At 41.9% G+C, this 19378-nt stretch overlaps 2 protein-coding genes across 5 annotated transcripts in view; both read left to right on the forward strand.

Moving 5' to 3' along the window:
- LOC118395644 (uncharacterized) overlaps positions 1 to 9464 on the forward strand; it is an 82491-nt gene extending 73027 nt beyond the window's left edge. For all 4 annotated transcript variants that reach the window (XM_052465108.1, XM_052465107.1, XM_052465106.1 and 1 more), the window contains exons 5-8: positions 2595 to 2706; positions 2956 to 3083; positions 5775 to 5834; positions 8042 to 9464. In XM_052465108.1, the coding sequence (XP_052321068.1) occupies positions 2595 to 2706; positions 2956 to 3083; positions 5775 to 5834; positions 8042 to 8977 (1236 nt within the window). In that variant the 3' untranslated portion in view covers positions 8978 to 9464. The remainder of the gene's footprint in view (positions 1 to 2594; positions 2707 to 2955; positions 3084 to 5774; positions 5835 to 8041) is intronic.
- The window catches only part of LOC118395619 (zinc finger and SCAN domain-containing protein 12-like), a 142118-nt gene extending 125159 nt beyond the window's left edge, over positions 1 to 16959 (forward strand). Inside the window, exons 2-3 of the mRNA XM_052465111.1 lie at positions 14995 to 15116; positions 15293 to 16959. Coding sequence (XP_052321071.1) covers positions 14995 to 15116; positions 15293 to 16489 — 1319 coding nt within the window. The 3' untranslated portion in view covers positions 16490 to 16959. The remainder of the gene's footprint in view (positions 1 to 14994; positions 15117 to 15292) is intronic.
- Positions 16960 to 19378: the final 2419 nt, after the last annotated feature.

Genomic DNA, 19378 nt, shown 5'->3' on the forward strand with positions numbered 1-19378 from the left:
TTTTCCGCTGTAGGTAGTAGGTGCACTTTATTCAGCAGCCCTTGTGCCAGAAAGGCAAAGTGTTTCCATTTTGAACCATTACATGTGTCTGAAGGTAGATGAAAACAAGTGCACCTATAGGCTTACCGCGGGCCAATCAGATAGCTCAGATCAGCGTGTTTGCACAGTTTCTTCGAGCCATAGACTGTAAAAAGAAACGTTGAACGCACAGCAAAGTTGATACTGTGAGGTTTTCAAAACATTTAAAACCACGACTACAGACCCAATGAATACAGAAAATAGCTACTGTTTTTATGAGTAAGTTCATGTTTAAGTTATTCAGCGCTGTTATTAACACTTGCTACAACTAGCACTGCAGCTGCATTGAATGAGTACAGCAAAGTGTTCCGATGAGCTCGTGTTGTTATTATTAGTGGATGGTCTTTTTTTATATGAAGGAGCATTTCCTTTTCTCTAGTCCATACGAGTAACAACATCAATTGGTGCATGTGGCAGAAATGGGTTTTGCCATCAACTGAAAGACTGTGTCCCCTTTTCTCAGTGTAGGGAGGCAGAGTGGGGGGGGTGAATTAGGTGAGAGGTAACCTCACCGCTGCTCCCTCCCCTCAGACTGACCATCACATGCAGGCCATCAGTCCAGTAAAAACAATTATGCTCACTCAGTTGTGCCTCACAAGTAATACAACAAATGATCTATTACAGTGTGATCATATACCTAAAATGGTCTGAGAAGAACAACATTGGCAGGGCAATTTAATAAGCATAGTCAATATGCATTGATAATGTGTTGGGCCTGTAGCCTATTGCACAAACCTCATTGCTACAGTACTGTTTTTAATTGGTTAATGTTGTGGTAGATCTTGGCTTGCATTTAGACTCCGAATGTGATCTTACTTCAAAAAAGGTTGGTGACCACTTATGTAAAGTGGTGTAAATTCAACTAACTAGATAGCAGCTCAGTTGAGTTAGCCTACAAAGTCGCCTACTAGTAGTACTGTAATAATATATATATATATTTTTTTTTTCTACATTTTTATAACGTATTTACTTACTTGAATATGTTCTCCCACTGCCTCTGTTTTTTGGGGTCCTTACAAAAACAAAATAATGGGCAATCAAATCAAATCAAATTTTATTTGTCACATACACATGGTTAGCAGATGTCAATGCGAGTGTAGCGAAATCTTAAAGATATTTCCGGTGGTAGCAAAGCGCAGCCAGTAGCCATGTGGACGACTGGGCAAAAAGTGTGTATGTCACCAGAGCAGTTTAGAATGTGTTGTGATGTTTGACTTTACCAGCGTAATCCACTTTCAGTTTCAATAAATATCAATCGCAAGTCTGTCGGCCACACTTGATAACTTGAAAACCAGCGCTTGAAACCAGCATATGCAACAACTCTACAAAATGTGTCCTACTTGTCAGGAGAATTTTCAATCACAATGATATTAACAACCAATCAATAGCTTTGACCAATCCCCGAGGTTTGTAAGACCATGGGCTTAATAATAATTAGTCAAAGACTCAGCTTATGCAAAAGGTTAGTATAGTTTATTCACGAGAACGTTCTAAAGTCAAGAATACAAAAACATATATTTTATAGCTGCGCACATACTTCCACACAAACAGTAGGTATTCTACGCACATACTGTATCACTACCCGGCCTACAAAGATTAGGGAGACTGTGAGAAGCACTCCCTGTCCTCCCCCAAGATTAGGGAGACCGTGAGAAGCACTCCCTGTCCTCCCCCAAGATTAGGGAGACCGTGAGAAGCACTCCCTGTCCTCCCCCAAGATTAGGGAGACTGTGAGAAGCACTCCCTGTCCTCCCCCAAGATTAGGGAGACTGTGAGAAGCACTCCCTGTCCTCCCCCAAGATTAGGGAGACTGTGAAAAGCACTCCCTGTCCTCCCCCAAGATTAGGGAGACGGTGAGAAGCACTCCCTGTCCTCCCCCAAGATTAGAGAGACTGTGAGAAGCACTCCTTGTCCTCCCCCAAGATTAGAGAGACCGTGAGAAGCACTCCGTGTCCTCCCCCAAGATTAGGGAGACTGTGAGAAGCACTCCCTTCCCTCTCCCAATCTCCCAGCCTAGCCAGGTTGGCACTGAATTTTGCTCAGACAGTCTGTGTTTAAGATACTATAAACAATATATTGTACAGATATATTGTTTTACCCTAATTCTGACTAAAACTAGACACATCATTAATTATAATTTTACTGACTATAATCAATTTCATACAATTATATGGTTTCAGGGTGGAATATTATAATCATTCATTTAAACATATAAATTCCATTATCACTACCCCAACACACAGCACCCATTCAACAGGGCTTTGGGCGAGGGTTCTTGAACTGTAACATCCAATCAGAATCTTGCCCCTGGGAGCAAGTGGCCCATTCAAACCATTTTTGTAATACAAAAATGATCCAGACCTTCAAGGGAGGCGTGACAACGATGTGATTTTGAACTTATGGCAATGCGAGACTATACTCATAGCAATCCCTCATTGACCATCAGAAGATGCTCCATAGCAGGGTGCTCATATCAGATGTCTTGATCCAACGTCCTCTCACTGTATCTCTTACAGTCAGTAGACATGGAGGATGGGAAGCCTGATCTGCTGATAGTCAAAGAGGAGACCATAGAAGATGAACTAGACAGCATTGACCTGCTGAGTGGACTAAAGATGGGGGAGCAAGGTAAGGGAGAAATACATATAGCCTACATGTAGTAGTAGATCTTTAATGGGAATAATGATGCGCCTGGCTATTTTTCTCTTTTCTTTTTTTTCTCATTCATAAAATGAAATCAATACAACTTGTGTTTACATACAAAAACACACATTATAATGTATGAACTTGACATGGAAATTAACAAAAAAAAAACTTCACATGTAGAGTTTTCTCTGTCCATGTTTGTAAAGTCTATTTTGTAACCTCTTCCTGTAGGTGATTGGCTGGAGGCAAACAGAGGAGACTGGGGAGCCGTCTTGGATTCCCAGTCCCAGACCGGTGCAGCCAAGGGCCCAGGGGACGACATCACTGAGCAGGACAGGACCAGAGGTGACATAGTGGAGGTCAGTGGATGGGACAGCGTCTTCAACTCTGGGCTGGTGAACAACACTGTTAACCACAACCAGAAACAGACTGACGAACACAAAACAACAACCAAACTTAGTCTCCATGACAACAGACTAGCTGAGACCAGGGTGAGGTGTAGATTTAGTCTGCTAGGACAGGGAGGTGTCCATATGCAATGAAAGAGAACAGACACAGACTGGGCTAGAAATGCGCTGTCCTGCTTCTATAGTTGTGATTCAGAGAGACTGAAGGCGCCTCAGGTTAACCCCCTAACAGGTGCTGCCTTCAGCCTGCCTTCTATAGGACCTATCAACTGGAACATGGACCCTGCGACAACACAGACACTCCCTGGCCTTCATCCTCCTCACACTCCCCTTATGTTAAACCAGACCTTAGACAATGCCAGTGCCTCAACACTAAATGGCTACACAAGCCCATTGACAAATGACAGTAGTAGTAACGCCATCAGTAGATCTAGTGGCAAAGAGAAGCGCTTCCTGTGTTCGTTTTGTGGGAAAGTTCCGTTTGCCCAACAGGTGGAGATCCACCAGAGGATGCACATGGGAGAAATAGTTTGACTGCCATCTTTACCGGGCCAGTTTCTCCCATTTGTCCAGCCTGAAGTGGCACCAGAGAGTCCACACGGGGTGAGAAATCCTACAGCTGCTCCCAGTGTGAGAAGAGGTTCTCCCACCAGCACCATCTGAAGATACACCTGAAAGTCCACACGGGAGAAAGGCTGTTCACTTGTACACACTACTGGGAAGAATTTCTCAGAGAGGAGCTACCTCACCATAGACCAGCAAAAAATGCACACGGCCCATGAATAGTAATAATAATAATATATTTATTTACAGTTGAAGTCGGAAGTTTACATACACCTTAGCCAAATACATTTAAACTCAGTTTTTCACAATTCCTGACATTTAATCCTAGTAAGAAATTCCTGTCTTAGGGCAGTTAGGATCACCACTTTATTTTAAGAATGTGAAATGTCAGAATAATAGTGGAGAGAATGATTCATTTCAGCTTTTAGTATTTGCTAGGATTGCCTTTAAATTGTTTAACCTGGATCAAACGTCTCGGGTAGCCTTCCACAAGCTTCTCACAATAAGTTGGGTGAATTTTGGCCCATTCCTCCTGACAGAGCTGGTGTAACTGAGTCATGTTTGTAGGCCTCCTTGCTCGCACACGCTTTTTCAGTTCTGCCCACACATTTTCTATGGGATTTAGGTCAGGGCTTTGTGATGGCCACTCCAATACCTTGACTTTGTTGTCCTTAAGCCATTTTGCCACAACTTTGGAAGTATGCTTGGGGTCATTGTCCATTTGTAAGACACATTTGTGACCAAGCTTTAACTTCCTGACTGATGTCTTGAGATGTTGCTTCAATATATCCACATAATTTTAATTCACATAATTTTCATTTTGGGGCACCAGGGTAGCCTAGTGGTTAGAGCGTTGGACTAGTAACCGAAAGGTTGCAAGTTCATATCCCCGAGCTGACAAGGTACAAATCTGTCGTTCTGCCCCTAAACAAGCAGTTAACCCACTCTTCCTAGGCCGTCATTGAAAATAACAATTTGTTCTGCACTGACTTGCCTAGTTAAATAGAGGTACAATTTTAAAAAATCTTCATAATGCCATAGTGCTATTTTGTGAATTGCACCAGTCCCTCCTGCAGCAAAGCACCCCCACAACATGATGCTGCCATCTCCGTGCTTCACGGTTGGGATGGTGTTCTTCGACTTGCAAGCCTGCCCCTTTTTCCTCCAAACATAACGATGGTCATTATGGCAAAACAGTTCTATTTTTGTTTCATCAGACCAGAGGACATTTCTCCAAAAAGTATGATCTTTGTCCCCAAGTGCAGTTGCAAATTGTAGTCTGGCTTTTTTATGGCGGTTTTGGAGCAGTGGCTTCTTCCTTGCTGAGCGGCCTTTTAGGTTTTATCGATATAGGTCTCGTTTTACTGTGGATATACATAATTTTGTGCCTGTTTACTCCAGCATCTTCACAAGGTCCTTTTCTGTTGTTCTGGGATTGATTCACACCTTTCTCACCATGTACGTTCATCTCTAGGAGACAGAACACATCTCCTTCCTGAGCAGTATGATCACTGTGTTGGTCCCATGGTGTTTATACTTGCGTACTATTGTTTGTACAGATGAATGTGGTACCTTCAGCCATTTGGAAATTGCTCCCAAGGATGAACCAGACTGTTTAAAGGCACAGTCAACTTAGTGTATGTCAACTTCTGGAATTGTGATACAGTGAATGATAGGGGAAATAATATGTCTATAAACAATTTTTGGAAAAATGACTTATCATGCACAAAGTAGATGTCCTAACCGACTTGCCAAAACTATAGTTTGTTAACAAGAAATGTGTGGAGTGGTTGAAAACAAATGTTAATGACTTCAACCTAAGTGTATGTAAACTTCGACTTCAACTGTATATAGAGCTTTTCGTACAGAATCTGTTACTCTTTAAAAACAAGGGAGCTGGCAGTTCATGGGAGAGGGTCTTCCACAGCTAGATGATGATGCAGTTCAGTAAAGGTGTAGCTTGATTGGAGGCAGCGTCAATGGTACAGCCAGTGAGGGAGACACATCAGTCAGACAGGCCCGGAGCTTTATCAGGCACATCTGTCTCTGCAGTTCACAGCTCCCCTTCCTCCCCTGTAGGTAGGCTGGAACATCCACCACCGAATGTGTAGCCCCCATCTGGGTGATGCATCGGCAGCAGTAAGTGCCTGGAGGCCACCACACCTGGGCAGTAATCAGCAACAGTCTCCTACTAGACAAGCTTCTGTCATCCTCTCACACCACAATCCACATCTTTCTATGTAGTACTTGTTTGTTTTGTAGTTAATTATGTTGATTTTGGCTGTATTGTATGATTGGACAGAGTAGATGATATGGTGATGGTTGGTGTGTCTTTAAAAATGCTTAACTGATGAAAGGTGGCAACCCTGACCTGTTGTTTGATGGTAGTGTTTTAAAATAAGGAAATGATATTGCCTTAATTCATGTTTACTTGACATGGAGTAGTGAAGATGTGTGTAATGTTGAACTTTTTCCAAAGTGTTCTAACATTAATTTTATCAAAGGGAGGGTACCAGATTTAGAGAAAATGGAAAGTGTTACCATAGTGAGAAAAGTTATTCTAGTTACAGGTATTGTTTTGTGCAATAAAAGTAGGGGAGAGTGGGGTATTCTGGGCCATTTTTTACAATCAGTATTACTACGTCAAGGGAAATATAGTATTCTTTCTAACAAAAATATCTACATATATTTCAGGATGTTCTGTATCCCTGGAAATAATCAGAATTCATGTAAACATTACAGTTTTGAAAACATAGCTTGTCCAAAAAAGAAAGTGGTCTCTTGGCACAACTTCCCTCAGGTATGTGGTAAGTTGAGCATTGGGACAGGGTAAGTTGAACTGCCTTGGGGTAAGTGGGTGATAGTTTCCTGTGACAGTGGGTGATGGTGGTGGTCGTCAAAGTTCTAATTAACGGAATGGGGTTGGTATATTGTATATCTTAAATGTATACAATAGATCTGTCTGTTCGATATCACTTACCCTTCCATCTCTTGACCAGTTGTCTTGGACAGGGATGTGGTTTCGGTGTGCCAGTTTGTAGGCATGTTCTCTGCATTTGAGCCTACTACGCCCATGAAACCGGTCCGCAAGTTTCTCGCTATGTTTAGCAAGCTCAGATTCCGTGTCATCAGATAAGACATTGGTGCCTCTGCTACTCTATCATAGCCTCTCTTTCACACAGGTCCATGTTTGTTGTTATTTTTTTTGTCAATGTACCTCTTCGGTGTCATTCAGTCTATTTGTTCATCTCTTGCTGCCGCTCCAATGGACTTATTCCCTTCTCTCACGTCCTTGGGGTTTAGACCCCTGCTTGTTTTCTGTTTGTACATACAGGGCATGATGATGTCTGCTCTGTAACCATAAAAACACATCTTGAGTTTATATACATTGCAAAAATACTGTGCATAAAACTGACTAAATGTAATCATCATTTGAATGGGGTATGGTGGCCATTGGCTCAACTTACCCCATGGCCATTGGCTCAACTTACCTCATGGCCATTGGCTCAACTTACCCCATGGCCATTGGCTCAACTTACCCCAAGGCCATTGGCTCAACTTACCCCAAGGCATAGATTTTTACTATATTAGCCCAAATAGCTCCAAGGATGCACTTTCATGCCATGTTTAGGGCATCATGTTGAAGCTTATAGAGACCCCAAATGATGTATAAAACAATCTACTTTGGTTTAGATACAAGCGTCATGAAAACTACAACAACAATTAAAACAAACAAAAATTTGCTAGCTTTCTTACCACTTTTTCAATGTGTTGTCTTCCTTCACAGACTCCATGAAATAATGGTTAGTGCTATCCGGAATCCTTTGGACTTCCCTACCCTAAACCCTAACCTCACCCATTTTAAATTTCAACTTCAATTGGGTAACGTCAGATTTGGGACTTCCAAGGGATATCAGAGAGCATGGACCATGAAATGATGACCTCTTCCTAAATATTTGGTCACATGATTCATTTTGTGTATGGTTTCATAGAAACAAACACTCTCCCCTACTTCAGTTCTTTATGTAAGTGTATGACCATTTGAAACCATGTTGAAATTAAATACAAAATTGACTCTGTTCTGACTGACAAAACAAAATATAAATTCTGGGACTGTGTTTCCCTTATCTCAGTCAAACCAAAACATTATACTTCATTCTTGAATCAACACACATGGCCATATTTTATAATAAACTCCAATGGCTCCATATTGTTAGGTACTTTAATCACAGTGTTAGAGATGGGCTTGACTGTGGTAAACATTTTATAATGTCATGTTTCTGTGTGTACAGGAAATAATTTATTATTTAAACCTTTAAGCTTTTCTGTTGTATTTGTGTTTGCAGTCTGCAGTCCATGAGGACCTGCTGATATCCGATGTTGCTTGCGGGAGAGACTGGACCTCTGAAGTGGCTGATCACAAACCCTGGCCCCGGATCAGAACTCTGGATCAGGAGCTGTCGCTCTTCCTTCCTGAGTCGGAAACGGGACCCAACCACGAGGGACAGAGAATCCCCCACCACACAGAACACAACCAGTGGACAGGTGGACTGAACAACCTCAGTCCTGGTGGTCATCAGAGAGACAGAGGCTCCAGTCAGGGATCCAGTCTGCAGCCCAGACCCTTCTCTTCACAGTCTCAGTGCAGGGATGAAGCAGGGCCTGGGGCTGATAGAGATAGACCCTCCTGTTCCTATGATACAAACACCACAGTATCCATGATGAACAGAGCAGGTCTTCCTGGGCTTCAGCCTTCACCGAGAGTGGTGGGAGACCCCCCTGGTGGTAGTCTATCAGCAGGTCTGTCTTCTCCTTCAGGATCTTGTCTAATGCCTGGTGACTGGGTTCATAAAAAGCTTGGACCTGGGTCTAGCTTTCCTCAGTTACCTCATGGTTACCCCACCAATACAGACAGGTTCAGGATGGGCATTTACCACAAGAAGGACCTAGCCTATAGCACAGCACATAATCCCAACAACACCCAAACAATGGCTCAAGGAGGGAGCTCAAAGACTAACCACCTGAGAGTGGTGGCTCCTGCTTCTACCTCCTCTGGTGTCATTGGGTCACAACGTGGGAGACTGAGCATTAGGACGGACGATGACAAGCCGTACACCTGCCCCACGTGTGGGAAGCGCTTTGCTAAAGCAAACTATGTGAAGGAGCACCAGACTGTTCACACCAAGGAGAGGCCCTTCAAGTGCAAACTATGTTACAAGAGCTTCTCCTTCCTGAGTAACCTTATCAGACATAGGAGTGTCCACAACGGGGAGAAATCATAGCAGTGTGGCTTGAGATGTACACAGTGGATATCTGGGAACCATTATTTAGCTGACATTTTTGAAAATACAGTATAAGTGGAAGGCCCCTCCAAACCCCCAGAATAAAAAAAAAAATCGATTCATATTTTTCATGATTGGTATACACCCACACCATTTATTTTTTATTTAACTGAACCTTTATTTAACTTGGCAAGTCAGTTAAGAACAAATTCTTATTTACAATGAAGGCCTACACCGGCCAAACCCGGATGACGCTGGACCAATTGTCCCTATGGGACTCCCAATCACGGCCGTTTGTGATACAGCCTGGATCCGAATCCAGGCTGTGTCTGTTGTTAGGGTATGCCCACACCATTCCAACAAAGAAAAGCTACTTTTTAATGAATCACTCATACTGTAATTATATGTCAATAATCAGCTAGGGGAAATCTGATTTTCAATATTGTGATGCCATTTTTATAATTGAATAAAGAATATATACAACACATTTTCCATAAACATGTTTCTGTGCCAATGCACCACACAACCAATAAACAAAGCATACCTATTTCAGGCACTAAAATATCATGGATTGCGTTTTCAACACCACAATAAATAGACTATGTCAATCTCGACAAACAGAAAATACATCCCTCCCTACCTTGTAGGCCAGTATCGAAGGCTTGGCTTGACAATCTCTGAATCTCATTAAACTTTTTGGTGTTTTGTAACCAATGTCTCTTTCCATTAATCAATTGGCCACTGCACAGTTTGGATTGGTCGATTTTATTTGTCAGTTAAAAAAATACAAAATGATTTTTAAAGTGACCAGGATTGCACAATAAAGTCTGGCCCTATTTCCATTGTGGTCGCTATTTTCTACATAAATACTTCCACTACATGACCAAAAGTATGTGCACTGCAGTCAGCATGCCAATTGTATGCTCCCTCAACACTTAAGACATCTGTGGCATTGTGTTGTGTGACAAACTGGACATTTTAGAGTGGCCTTTTATTGTCCCCAGCATAAGGTAATGATCATGCTGTTTAATCAGCTTCTTGATATACCACAGCTGTCAGGTGCATGGATCATCTTAGCAAAGGAGTAATGCTCAATAAACAAATTTGTGCAAAAAATCTGAGAGAAATAAACTTTTTGTGCATATGGAACTTTTATTTCAGCTCATGAAACCAACACTTTACATGTGTTTATATATTTGTTTTATATATATATATATATATATATATATATATATATACAGTTGAAGTAGGAAGTTTACATACACTTAGGTTGGAGTCATAAAAACTCATTTTTCAACCACTCCACAAATTTCTTGTTAACAAACTATAGTTTTGGCAAGTCAGTTAGGACATCTACTTTGTGCATGACACAAGTAATTTTTCCAACAATTGTTTACAGACAGATTATTTCACTTATAATTCACTGTATCACAATTCCAGTGGTTCAGAAGTTTACATACACTAAGTTGACTGCCTTTAAACAGCTTGGAAAATTCCAGAAAATTATGTCATGGCTTTAGAAGCTTCCGATAGGCTAATTGATGTTATTTGAGTCAACTGGAGGTGTACCTGTGGATATATTTCAAGGCCTACCTTCAAACTCAGTGCCTCTTTGCTTGACATCATGAAAATTTTGAAATAAATCGGCAGACCTCAACAAGTCTGGTACATCCTTGGGAGCAATTTCCAAATGCCTGAAGGTACCACGTTCATCTGCACAAACAATAGTACGAAAGTATAAACACCATGGGACCACGCAGCCGCTTAGGAAGGAGACGCGTTCTGTCTCCTAGAGATGAACGTACTTTGGTGCGAAAAGTGCTAATCAATCCCAGAACAGCAGCAAAGGACCATGTGAAGATCCTGGAGGAAACGGGTACAAAAGTATCTATATCCACAGTAAAATGTGTCCGATATCGACATAACCTGAAAGGCCGTTCAGCAAGGAAGAAGCCACTGTTCCAAAACCGCCATAAAAAAGCCAGACTATGGTTTGCAACTGCACATGGGGACAAAGATTGTACTTTTTGGAGAAATTTATCTGATATTTCAAAAATTTTTGGCAAATCAAAATGTTTGGAGGAAAATTGGGCTTGCAAAATTATTCCAGCCCAACCGTGAATACAGGGGTAGCAGCATCATGTTTTGGGGGTGCTTCACAAAATATATGGCATTATGAGGGAGGAAAATGATGTGGATATTTGAAGCAACATCTCAAGACATCAGTCAGAAGTTTTTTCCATTCCTCTTCAAAACAGTTGACCCCAAAGTTGTGGCAAAATGTCTTAAGGACAACAAAGTCAAGGTTTGGAGTGAACAGCAAAGCTTGACCTCAAGTTTTTCCTACAGAACATTTGTGGGAAGAGGTCTGCGAGCAAGGAGGCCTACAAACCTGACTCAGTTACACCAGCCTTTGACTTGGCCATTCTAACACCTGGATATGTTTATTTATTGAACCATTCCATTGTAGATTTTGTTTGATGTTTTGGCAATGCATCAAATACTAATTGAGTAAGACAAACTTCTGACCCACTGGGGTCTTTAAAAGCAGAAATCTCCATCAGGTTTTCTTCCAGAATGGTCCTGTATTTGGCTCCATCCATCTTCCCTCAATTTTAACCATCTTCCCTGTCCCTGCTGAAGAAAAGCAGGCCCAAACCATGATGCTGCCACCACCATGTTTGACAGTGGGGATGGTGTGTTCAGGGTGATGAGCTGTGTTGCTTTTACGCCAAACATAACGTTTTGCATTGTTGCCAAAAAGTTCAATTTTGGTTTCATCTGACCAGAGCACCTTCTTCCACATGTTTGGTGTGTCTCCCAGGTGGCTTGTGGAAAACTTTTTAAACAACAATTTTTATGGATATCTATAAGAAATGGCTTTCTTCTTGCCACTCTTCCATAAAGGCTAGATTTGTGCAATATATGACTGATTGTTGTCCTATGGACAGAGTCTCCCACCTCAGCTGTAGATCTCTGCAGTTCATCCAGAGTGATCATGGGCCTCTTGGCTGCATCTCTGATCAGTCTTCTCCTTGTATGAGCTGAAAGTTTAGAGGGACGGCTAGGTCTTGGTAGATTTGCAGTGGTCTGATACTCCTTCCATTTCAATATTATCGCTTGCACAGTGCTCCTTGGGATGTTTAAAGCTTGGGAAATATTTTTGTATCCAATTCCGGCTTTAAACTTCTTCACAACAGTATCTCGGACCTGCCTGGTGTGTTCCTTGTTCTTCATGATGCTCTCTGCGCTTTTAACGGACCTATGAGACTATCACAGTGCAGGTGCATTTATACGGAGACTTCATTACACACAGATGGATTGTATTTATCATCATTAGTCATTTAGGTCAACATTGGATCATTCAGAGATCCTCACTGAACTTCTGGAGAGAGTTTGCTGCACTGAAAGTAAAAGGGGCTGAATAATTTTGCACGCCCAATTTTTCAGTTTTGGATTTGTTAAAAAAGTTTGAAATATCCAATAAATGTCGTTCCACTTCATGATTGTGTCCCACTTGTTGTTGATTCTTCACAAAAAAATACAGTTTTATATCTTTATGTTTGAAGCCTGAAATGTGGCAAAAGGTCGCAAAGTTCAAGGGGGCTGAATACTTTCGCAAGGCACTGTATAAAGGAAGAGAAGCTTATGTCTAATCCAAGAGATATAGAGATATGCCGGTGGCATACTGCTATACACATATAGACGTACAGAAGGAGGGTAATTTGTTCATTTTCGATCCAAATACTTTTTATGAAGATCAGGATTATATTAAGTTATAGGAGTAACTCTGGTAGGCCTGAAATAGTCTACCTCACCTAAAGTTCAACTGTCGGAGTCAGTTGGAATGCAGGGGCGCATTGCCTTCATATCATAGGCCTGCCGTAGCTAAAGCTTAATAATAGCCACCATACCAAACCCTCACAAACGTTTATAAAATTATTAGCATTATATCAAAAGTAATTCAAGCCATTTGTATAGGGAAAATACGATCAGAAGAGTAAATGTGAACCAGGGGGGAAAACGCACTACCCTCCCCTGTGCCCAATAAAATAAAAAAACACAACCCTCCCCTATTTTGGACCACCCCTCCCTCCAGTAAATGTCGATCTGGCCCTTACTTTAAAGGTAAACTTTGGGCAAAAAAAACACCAAAATAACGGCTTTAAACTGTCTAACTAATCAATGCACCATAACACCAGGTCATCTAATGCTTAAAAACAAAAACAAAATGGATGAATAAGATGTTTGGAAATAAACCGATTCTGAATAACGGGAGGGACACGTCCCCCTCACCCCCCGTGGCAATTTCGCCTATTCTGCGCAGAGTACTGGCTTGAGCAGTACTCTGTATTTTGAATAACTGAGGCTTACTGTTTTGTTTTGTATTCTTTTTTTCGTGGTTGAGATTGGTATACACCCACACGATTTTTAAAATGTATTTAATATAACCTTTATTTAACTAGGCAAGTCAGTTTGAAAGATTTGTAGATTTTTTTCTCCAATTTTCCCCCCAATCCAGTAGTTGGCGGCAATACACCTTTTTTGTCTGGATGTAGTCCACCCTAAAACCCCACCAAATAAGAATTAAACGGAAGTAAATAATGACAAAGACAAATATACACGTTAGCGTTTTTATTATTTAGACGTTTATTAACATCCTGGAACTCAAAATATGACTACCTTCGCAGCATCACATACTTACCCCAGGTAGTGTTTAATTCGCTTTGGAGAAAGAACTTGGTTGATAGATGTTTGTTATCTAGTTAACGTTAACTCTTCGCTAGCTAGCTGCTAACAATGGCTAATTTTAACGGTGTGGTTTTTCACACTCAAATAGCCTCCATTATGGAGGTTCTAGCGAATGCAGCCGTGTCAGAGATCTGTAAACTCGTAGACGACGACTATGCAGTGTTTCGTTTGGAAATTTCTCAAAGCCAAAAACAAAACAGGGCGTTGCGGAGGAAACTGCAGCTACTGGAACGGGAGCGCGTCCTCGCCAGTCGTCCCAGTAGTGGCAAGATCATCGATCGATACAGAGGAATGGCAAGAGGTACAATTAGCAGAAGTCCGAGGCTGCAGGGTCTGTCGACCCGTTCCCCTCTGTGCATGTGTGACTTGAGATGCATTATCCCAGCTTGGTTTCATAGACTAGACGTAACATTGTAAATGCAAATCCGACACACTCAAAATTAGTATGAAATGTTATGTTTGGTATAGTTAGTTACATAAGACAGATGGTCGGGACGTATAAAGCAAACGTCTAGCAAACCCAAAGGTTGCGAGTTTGAATTTCTTCACGGACAATTTTAGCATTTGACCTAATTAGCAACTTTTCAACTACTTACTACTTTTTAGCAACTTTGCAACTACTTGGCATGTTAGCTAACCCTTCCCCTAAGTTACCCCTTTAACCTAACTCATGAACTTAACTCCAACCTTAACCCCTAGCCTAGCTAACGTTAGGCACCTAGATAGAATTCATAACATTTCATACAATTTAAACAAATTCGTAACGTATAATACAAATTGTAATTTGTAAAATGTCATATGAAATGGTTGATGGACAGCCACAAATGAATACATACCATACCATACAAAACGTAACATGTCATAATAAATGAAGTGTCTCAGAATTACATAGAGAATATTACCAAATGCTCTGATACCAGGTTGGTTAACCACATAATTCTTAACCAGAATTGGGTCTTGGTCAGTTTTTGGATAGTATGCAATAATTCCCCTGATTACTTAGCTTTCTTGCACAAAGACACAATGTCATATTCTAACCAGATTCATGATTTAGTGTATTTCTAATTATTTACTAAATTAAAACAATGTGATGCATGGAACATAATCAATCAATCTATAAATAGTATATCAAGAAGTTATGAGAAGTGTTACCTTACATCCTTGCCAATTCTAGACAGTCAAAACAGTCAATAGTGTAAAATGTACCATTGAGCATTGACAGTATCTAAACTAACCACCTCTTTTCCCCCCAATAATTTTCTCAGGTGAAGGACATCTCACTGGAGGTCACAGGAAGCCAGTGGGACACAATACATGGAGAGATGACCAACCAATCCCTGTTAATGAGGGGAGTGGAACCTCAACCCAGCACATTATCAGGATAGAGGTTAGTGTAATAGTGTTACATCAAATGTGGCCAGTTTATTTCAGAAAGGCTCCCCTCAGATATTCATGTACATCCTTATTTATCTGCCATAGAGGAGATTGTGAGACTTCCCTATGACGTTGATATCCAATTTAACTCATGTACCAGTTAAATAACCTCCCCTCTTCTTGTGTCAGCCAGCAGATGCAGAGACTGCAGGTCCTGGGGTCAAGCAGGAGAGGTCTGAAGGAGATGAGGACCCACGTCACAGCAGAGACATCCAGACTGGAGCGACAGGAGAACCCCCTATAGCCACGGAGGACCACTCCACCTCCCCAGCGCAGCCCAGGATCCGACGCAGCATCACGGAGGTCAATGGAAAGCTGAACACTGTCCTCAAGTCAGAGACCGACACCAAGATTTTACTTGTAACACACAGGCTCTTACACCCAGAATCTGACCGCAGATCAGACCCAGAGAGATTGGGGCCGGGGAGACTGGGCTGTCCTCCTGCTCCTGGGTCAGAGTATTTGCCGGTATTTCACCAGAACCAGAGGATGGGTCATTCCCGTGGAGATGGTGACACGTTAGACACTGGTGGTGATGATCTGTCTTGTTCTTACACTACAGAGATGGACCCTGGCAACATATCCTTGGGTTTAGAGACACAGACTGATCTGTCTAGAGGGGACTGGATACATTACAGTAGTAGTATATACTCTGAAGGGTGCCTAGATAAGAAAGGGGAGGATCTGGTCGTAGATGAAGTAACTGTGAAAGTGGAGGGTGACATTCCTCCCACATGGAATGCAGATAGTCACCTAAGAGATGGACACTCACAGGGCAGAGATTTCTTAGATTACAGGGAAAGTATAGAGACAAATGTTAATGTCGCGACCCACTCCCCTTTACACGCGTTCAGGGATTGTGACCTACTGTCCACATCGATGGGACCTTCAGATTCACACACAAGCATCCTTTTCGATCAGGAATTGAACTCAAACGACAGGGCTAGAGCCCAGGCTCAGGGAGGGCGAGTCACATCAGGCAATAGTAAAGAGAAACGGTTCCTCTGCATGTTCTGTAACAAAGGCTTCAGCTGCCCCCAGAAGGTGGAGATCCACCAGAGGGTCCACACAGGGGAGAAGCCCTTCAGCTGTACCAAGTGTCACATGCGCTTCACCGAGGCTGGCAACTTGAAGAGGCACCAGAGGGTCCACACGGGGGAAAAACCCTTCAGCTGTACCCAGTGTCACATGCGCTTCGCCCAGGCTGGAGACCTGAAGAGGCACCAGAGGGTCCACACAGGGGAGAAACCCTACAGCTGCCCCCAGTGTGAGAAGAGGTTCTCCCAACAGCAGCAGCTGAAGATGCACCTGAAGGTCCACGTGTGAGAAAGGCCTTTCACCTGTACGCACTGAAGAGGTTCTCAGAGAGGAGCTACCTCAGGATACACCAGCAGAAAAAACATTCTACTCCATAACTTAGAAAGTAACCATTCCGCTCAATAGCTTATTATGTTTAGATCAAAACCTGCATTAGACTCAGTGAGAAAGTAGATGCACAAAGTAAACAGCAGGAGTGGGTCAATTTCTACAACTGTGTTGAAGTGCATGTTCCATTGTGGAATACATAAGGCATATACTGTATGAGCCTAAAGTCTGTTGCATATTGTGTTTGTACTGTGTACGCTATACGTTCACAAATGCCTGTTTCATACTACTTTAATGAGAAAGTGAATGTAGTTGATCAAGTTCAGGCATATGTTTAGTTGAGACCTGTATGTGTGGTTTTCATATGGTGTATTTAACACTTTTTTTAGATGTTTAATAAACACAAAACATTTTTTTTTACAAGACTTTCATTGAGACTTTCTAGTATACATCACATCTGAACTCACTATTCTGCATACTCCCGATAGTTCTTTATAACCAATATACACTTACTAAATATACCTACACTTACCCACACAGAGTTGGGCATTATGGACAAAAATCCATATCCTGATAAATTGCCTGAATTGATGCGATTACTATAAATAGAACAATACGTTTATAACAATGTGCACAACAGTTAAAAAATATATAATTTAAACTACTACTACTAGTTCAATGGTTGTAGCCATCAATTGTCCCATTAACCAACAGCCTCTACCCCCAAGCCATGACTCCTGAACAGCTAATCAGAGGGCTACCCAGAACCCACTTTTACTCTGCTGCTACTCTGTTTATTATCTATGCATAGTCACATTCGAAAACTTATTTCATTTCAATCTTCACATTTCATAGGCATATCATTCATTACAATAAGTAGCCTATCAGCCAAATGCCTGCGATAAGTGATCGGTATTGTCGGTTTGTCTACAATTTCGGTTTAGCATCCCTGCTCTACCACACACTACTGTACACGTAAAAAGAGTTTAGCCAGGTTTGTCTGAAGATGACATAACTGACTCATATTTAGATTTGAGCTCTTATCCAGAGTGACTTACAGGGCGGCAGGTAGCCTAGTGGTTAGAGCGTTGGACTAGTAACCGAACGGTTGCAAGATTGAATCCCCGAGCTGACAAGGTAAAAATCTGTCGTTCTGCCCCTGAACAAGGCAGTTAACCCACTGTTCCTAGACCGTCATTATAAATAAGAATTTGTTCTTAACTGACTTGCCTAATTAAATAAAGGTATGCATGCAAATGTTTCATCAGTTATCAGTTGCAGCCTTCATCTGCCTTTCCAGCTGTTTGGGAGATGGGACTCCTGTATCTCCCTGGCCTTGTGGCTTTGGAATTGAAATGGTTCATCTCCTAGTCTGGCTGCCCGCCAGGGTTTCAGAGCCCAATCTACTCAACATTTTCAAGTAACTCTGATGTACCCACATCATATTTATGTCCACCATGATGGGAATAACAATGATGAAATCATTCTGTAACTACAGTATAGGTCTCAAACGTAGTGGGGATGTGTAAACACTCCATGTTGAAAGTGTATTTATTATCTGTATGTGTGTGAGTATGAGTGTATGTCTGTGTAATATGTATCACCTGTCTCTTCCAGGAGGAGGAGAGTCTGGAGGTGCTGCTGGTGTAGGAGGAGGGGTGTGAGGAAGGTCTGGGGAACCCAGAGGGGACCATGGTCATGGAGGACAACCAGACTACACCTACTCCTGAAAGTGTGGGACCATGCCTTTTGAATGATCAAACCATTAAAGAGTGTCAAGTATATATATAATATATGCATTTAGCAGACGCGGGAACTGTACTAAAGGCCATTACAGTCATGTGTGCATACATTAAGTCAAGTAACAAATCAACTAACATGTTTGCAAAGTACTTATAGCAATCCCCCATTGCCCAATCAGAAGATGCTCCATAGATGGGTGTTCATATCAGATGTCTTGATTCAACATCCTCTCAATCTGTATCACTTACAGCCAGTTGACATGGAGGATGGGAAGCCTGATCTGCTGATAGTCAAAGAGGAGACAATATAAGACAGACCAGAGACCATTGATCTGTTGAGTGGACTAAAGATGGGGGAGCAATGTAAGGGATAAATACTTGTTTTCTACAAGCAGTAATATATCTTCAATGGGAATAGTGATGCACCTGGCTATTATTTAATATTTTTCTTCATTCATAAAATGAAATCAATTACATATAAAAATACAATGTACGAACTTGACCAGTTAATTGACTAAAACTCCATATGTAGAGTTCTCGCTGCCATGTTTGTTGGCTGGAAGCTAACAGAGAAGACTGGGTGGCCATCTTGGATTCCCAGACCCAGAATGGTGCAGCCAATGTCCCAGGGAACAACATCACCAAGCAGGTCAGAACCACAGGTGACATAGTGGAGGTCAGTGGATGGGACGGTGTCCTCAACTCTGTGCTGGGGAACAACACTGTTAACCACAACCAGAAACAGACAGTCGAACCCAAAACAACAACTGAACTTACTCTTCAAGACAACAGACTGGCTGAGACCAGGGTGCAGTGTAGATTTGGTATGCGGCAAGAGAGAACTGACACAGACTCAGCTAGCGATGCTCCATCCTGCACCTATAGTTGTGATTCAGTCAGTCTGCCTTCTATAGGATCTATCAACTGGAACATGGACCCTGTGACAACACAGACACTCCCTGGCCGTTGTGCTCTTCACACTCTCCTATTGTTAAACCAGGTCTCAGACCATGCCCATAGCCCATTAATAGTGTGTAGTGAGTGATACAGTTGAAGTCGGAAGTTTACATACACCTTAGCCCACTAGATTCAAACTCAGTTTTTCACA

The sequence above is a fragment of the Oncorhynchus keta genome, chromosome 16 (assembly GCF_023373465.1).
Source record: "Oncorhynchus keta strain PuntledgeMale-10-30-2019 chromosome 16, Oket_V2, whole genome shotgun sequence".
In the NCBI taxonomy this organism is placed as follows: domain Eukaryota; kingdom Metazoa; phylum Chordata; class Actinopteri; order Salmoniformes; family Salmonidae; genus Oncorhynchus; species Oncorhynchus keta.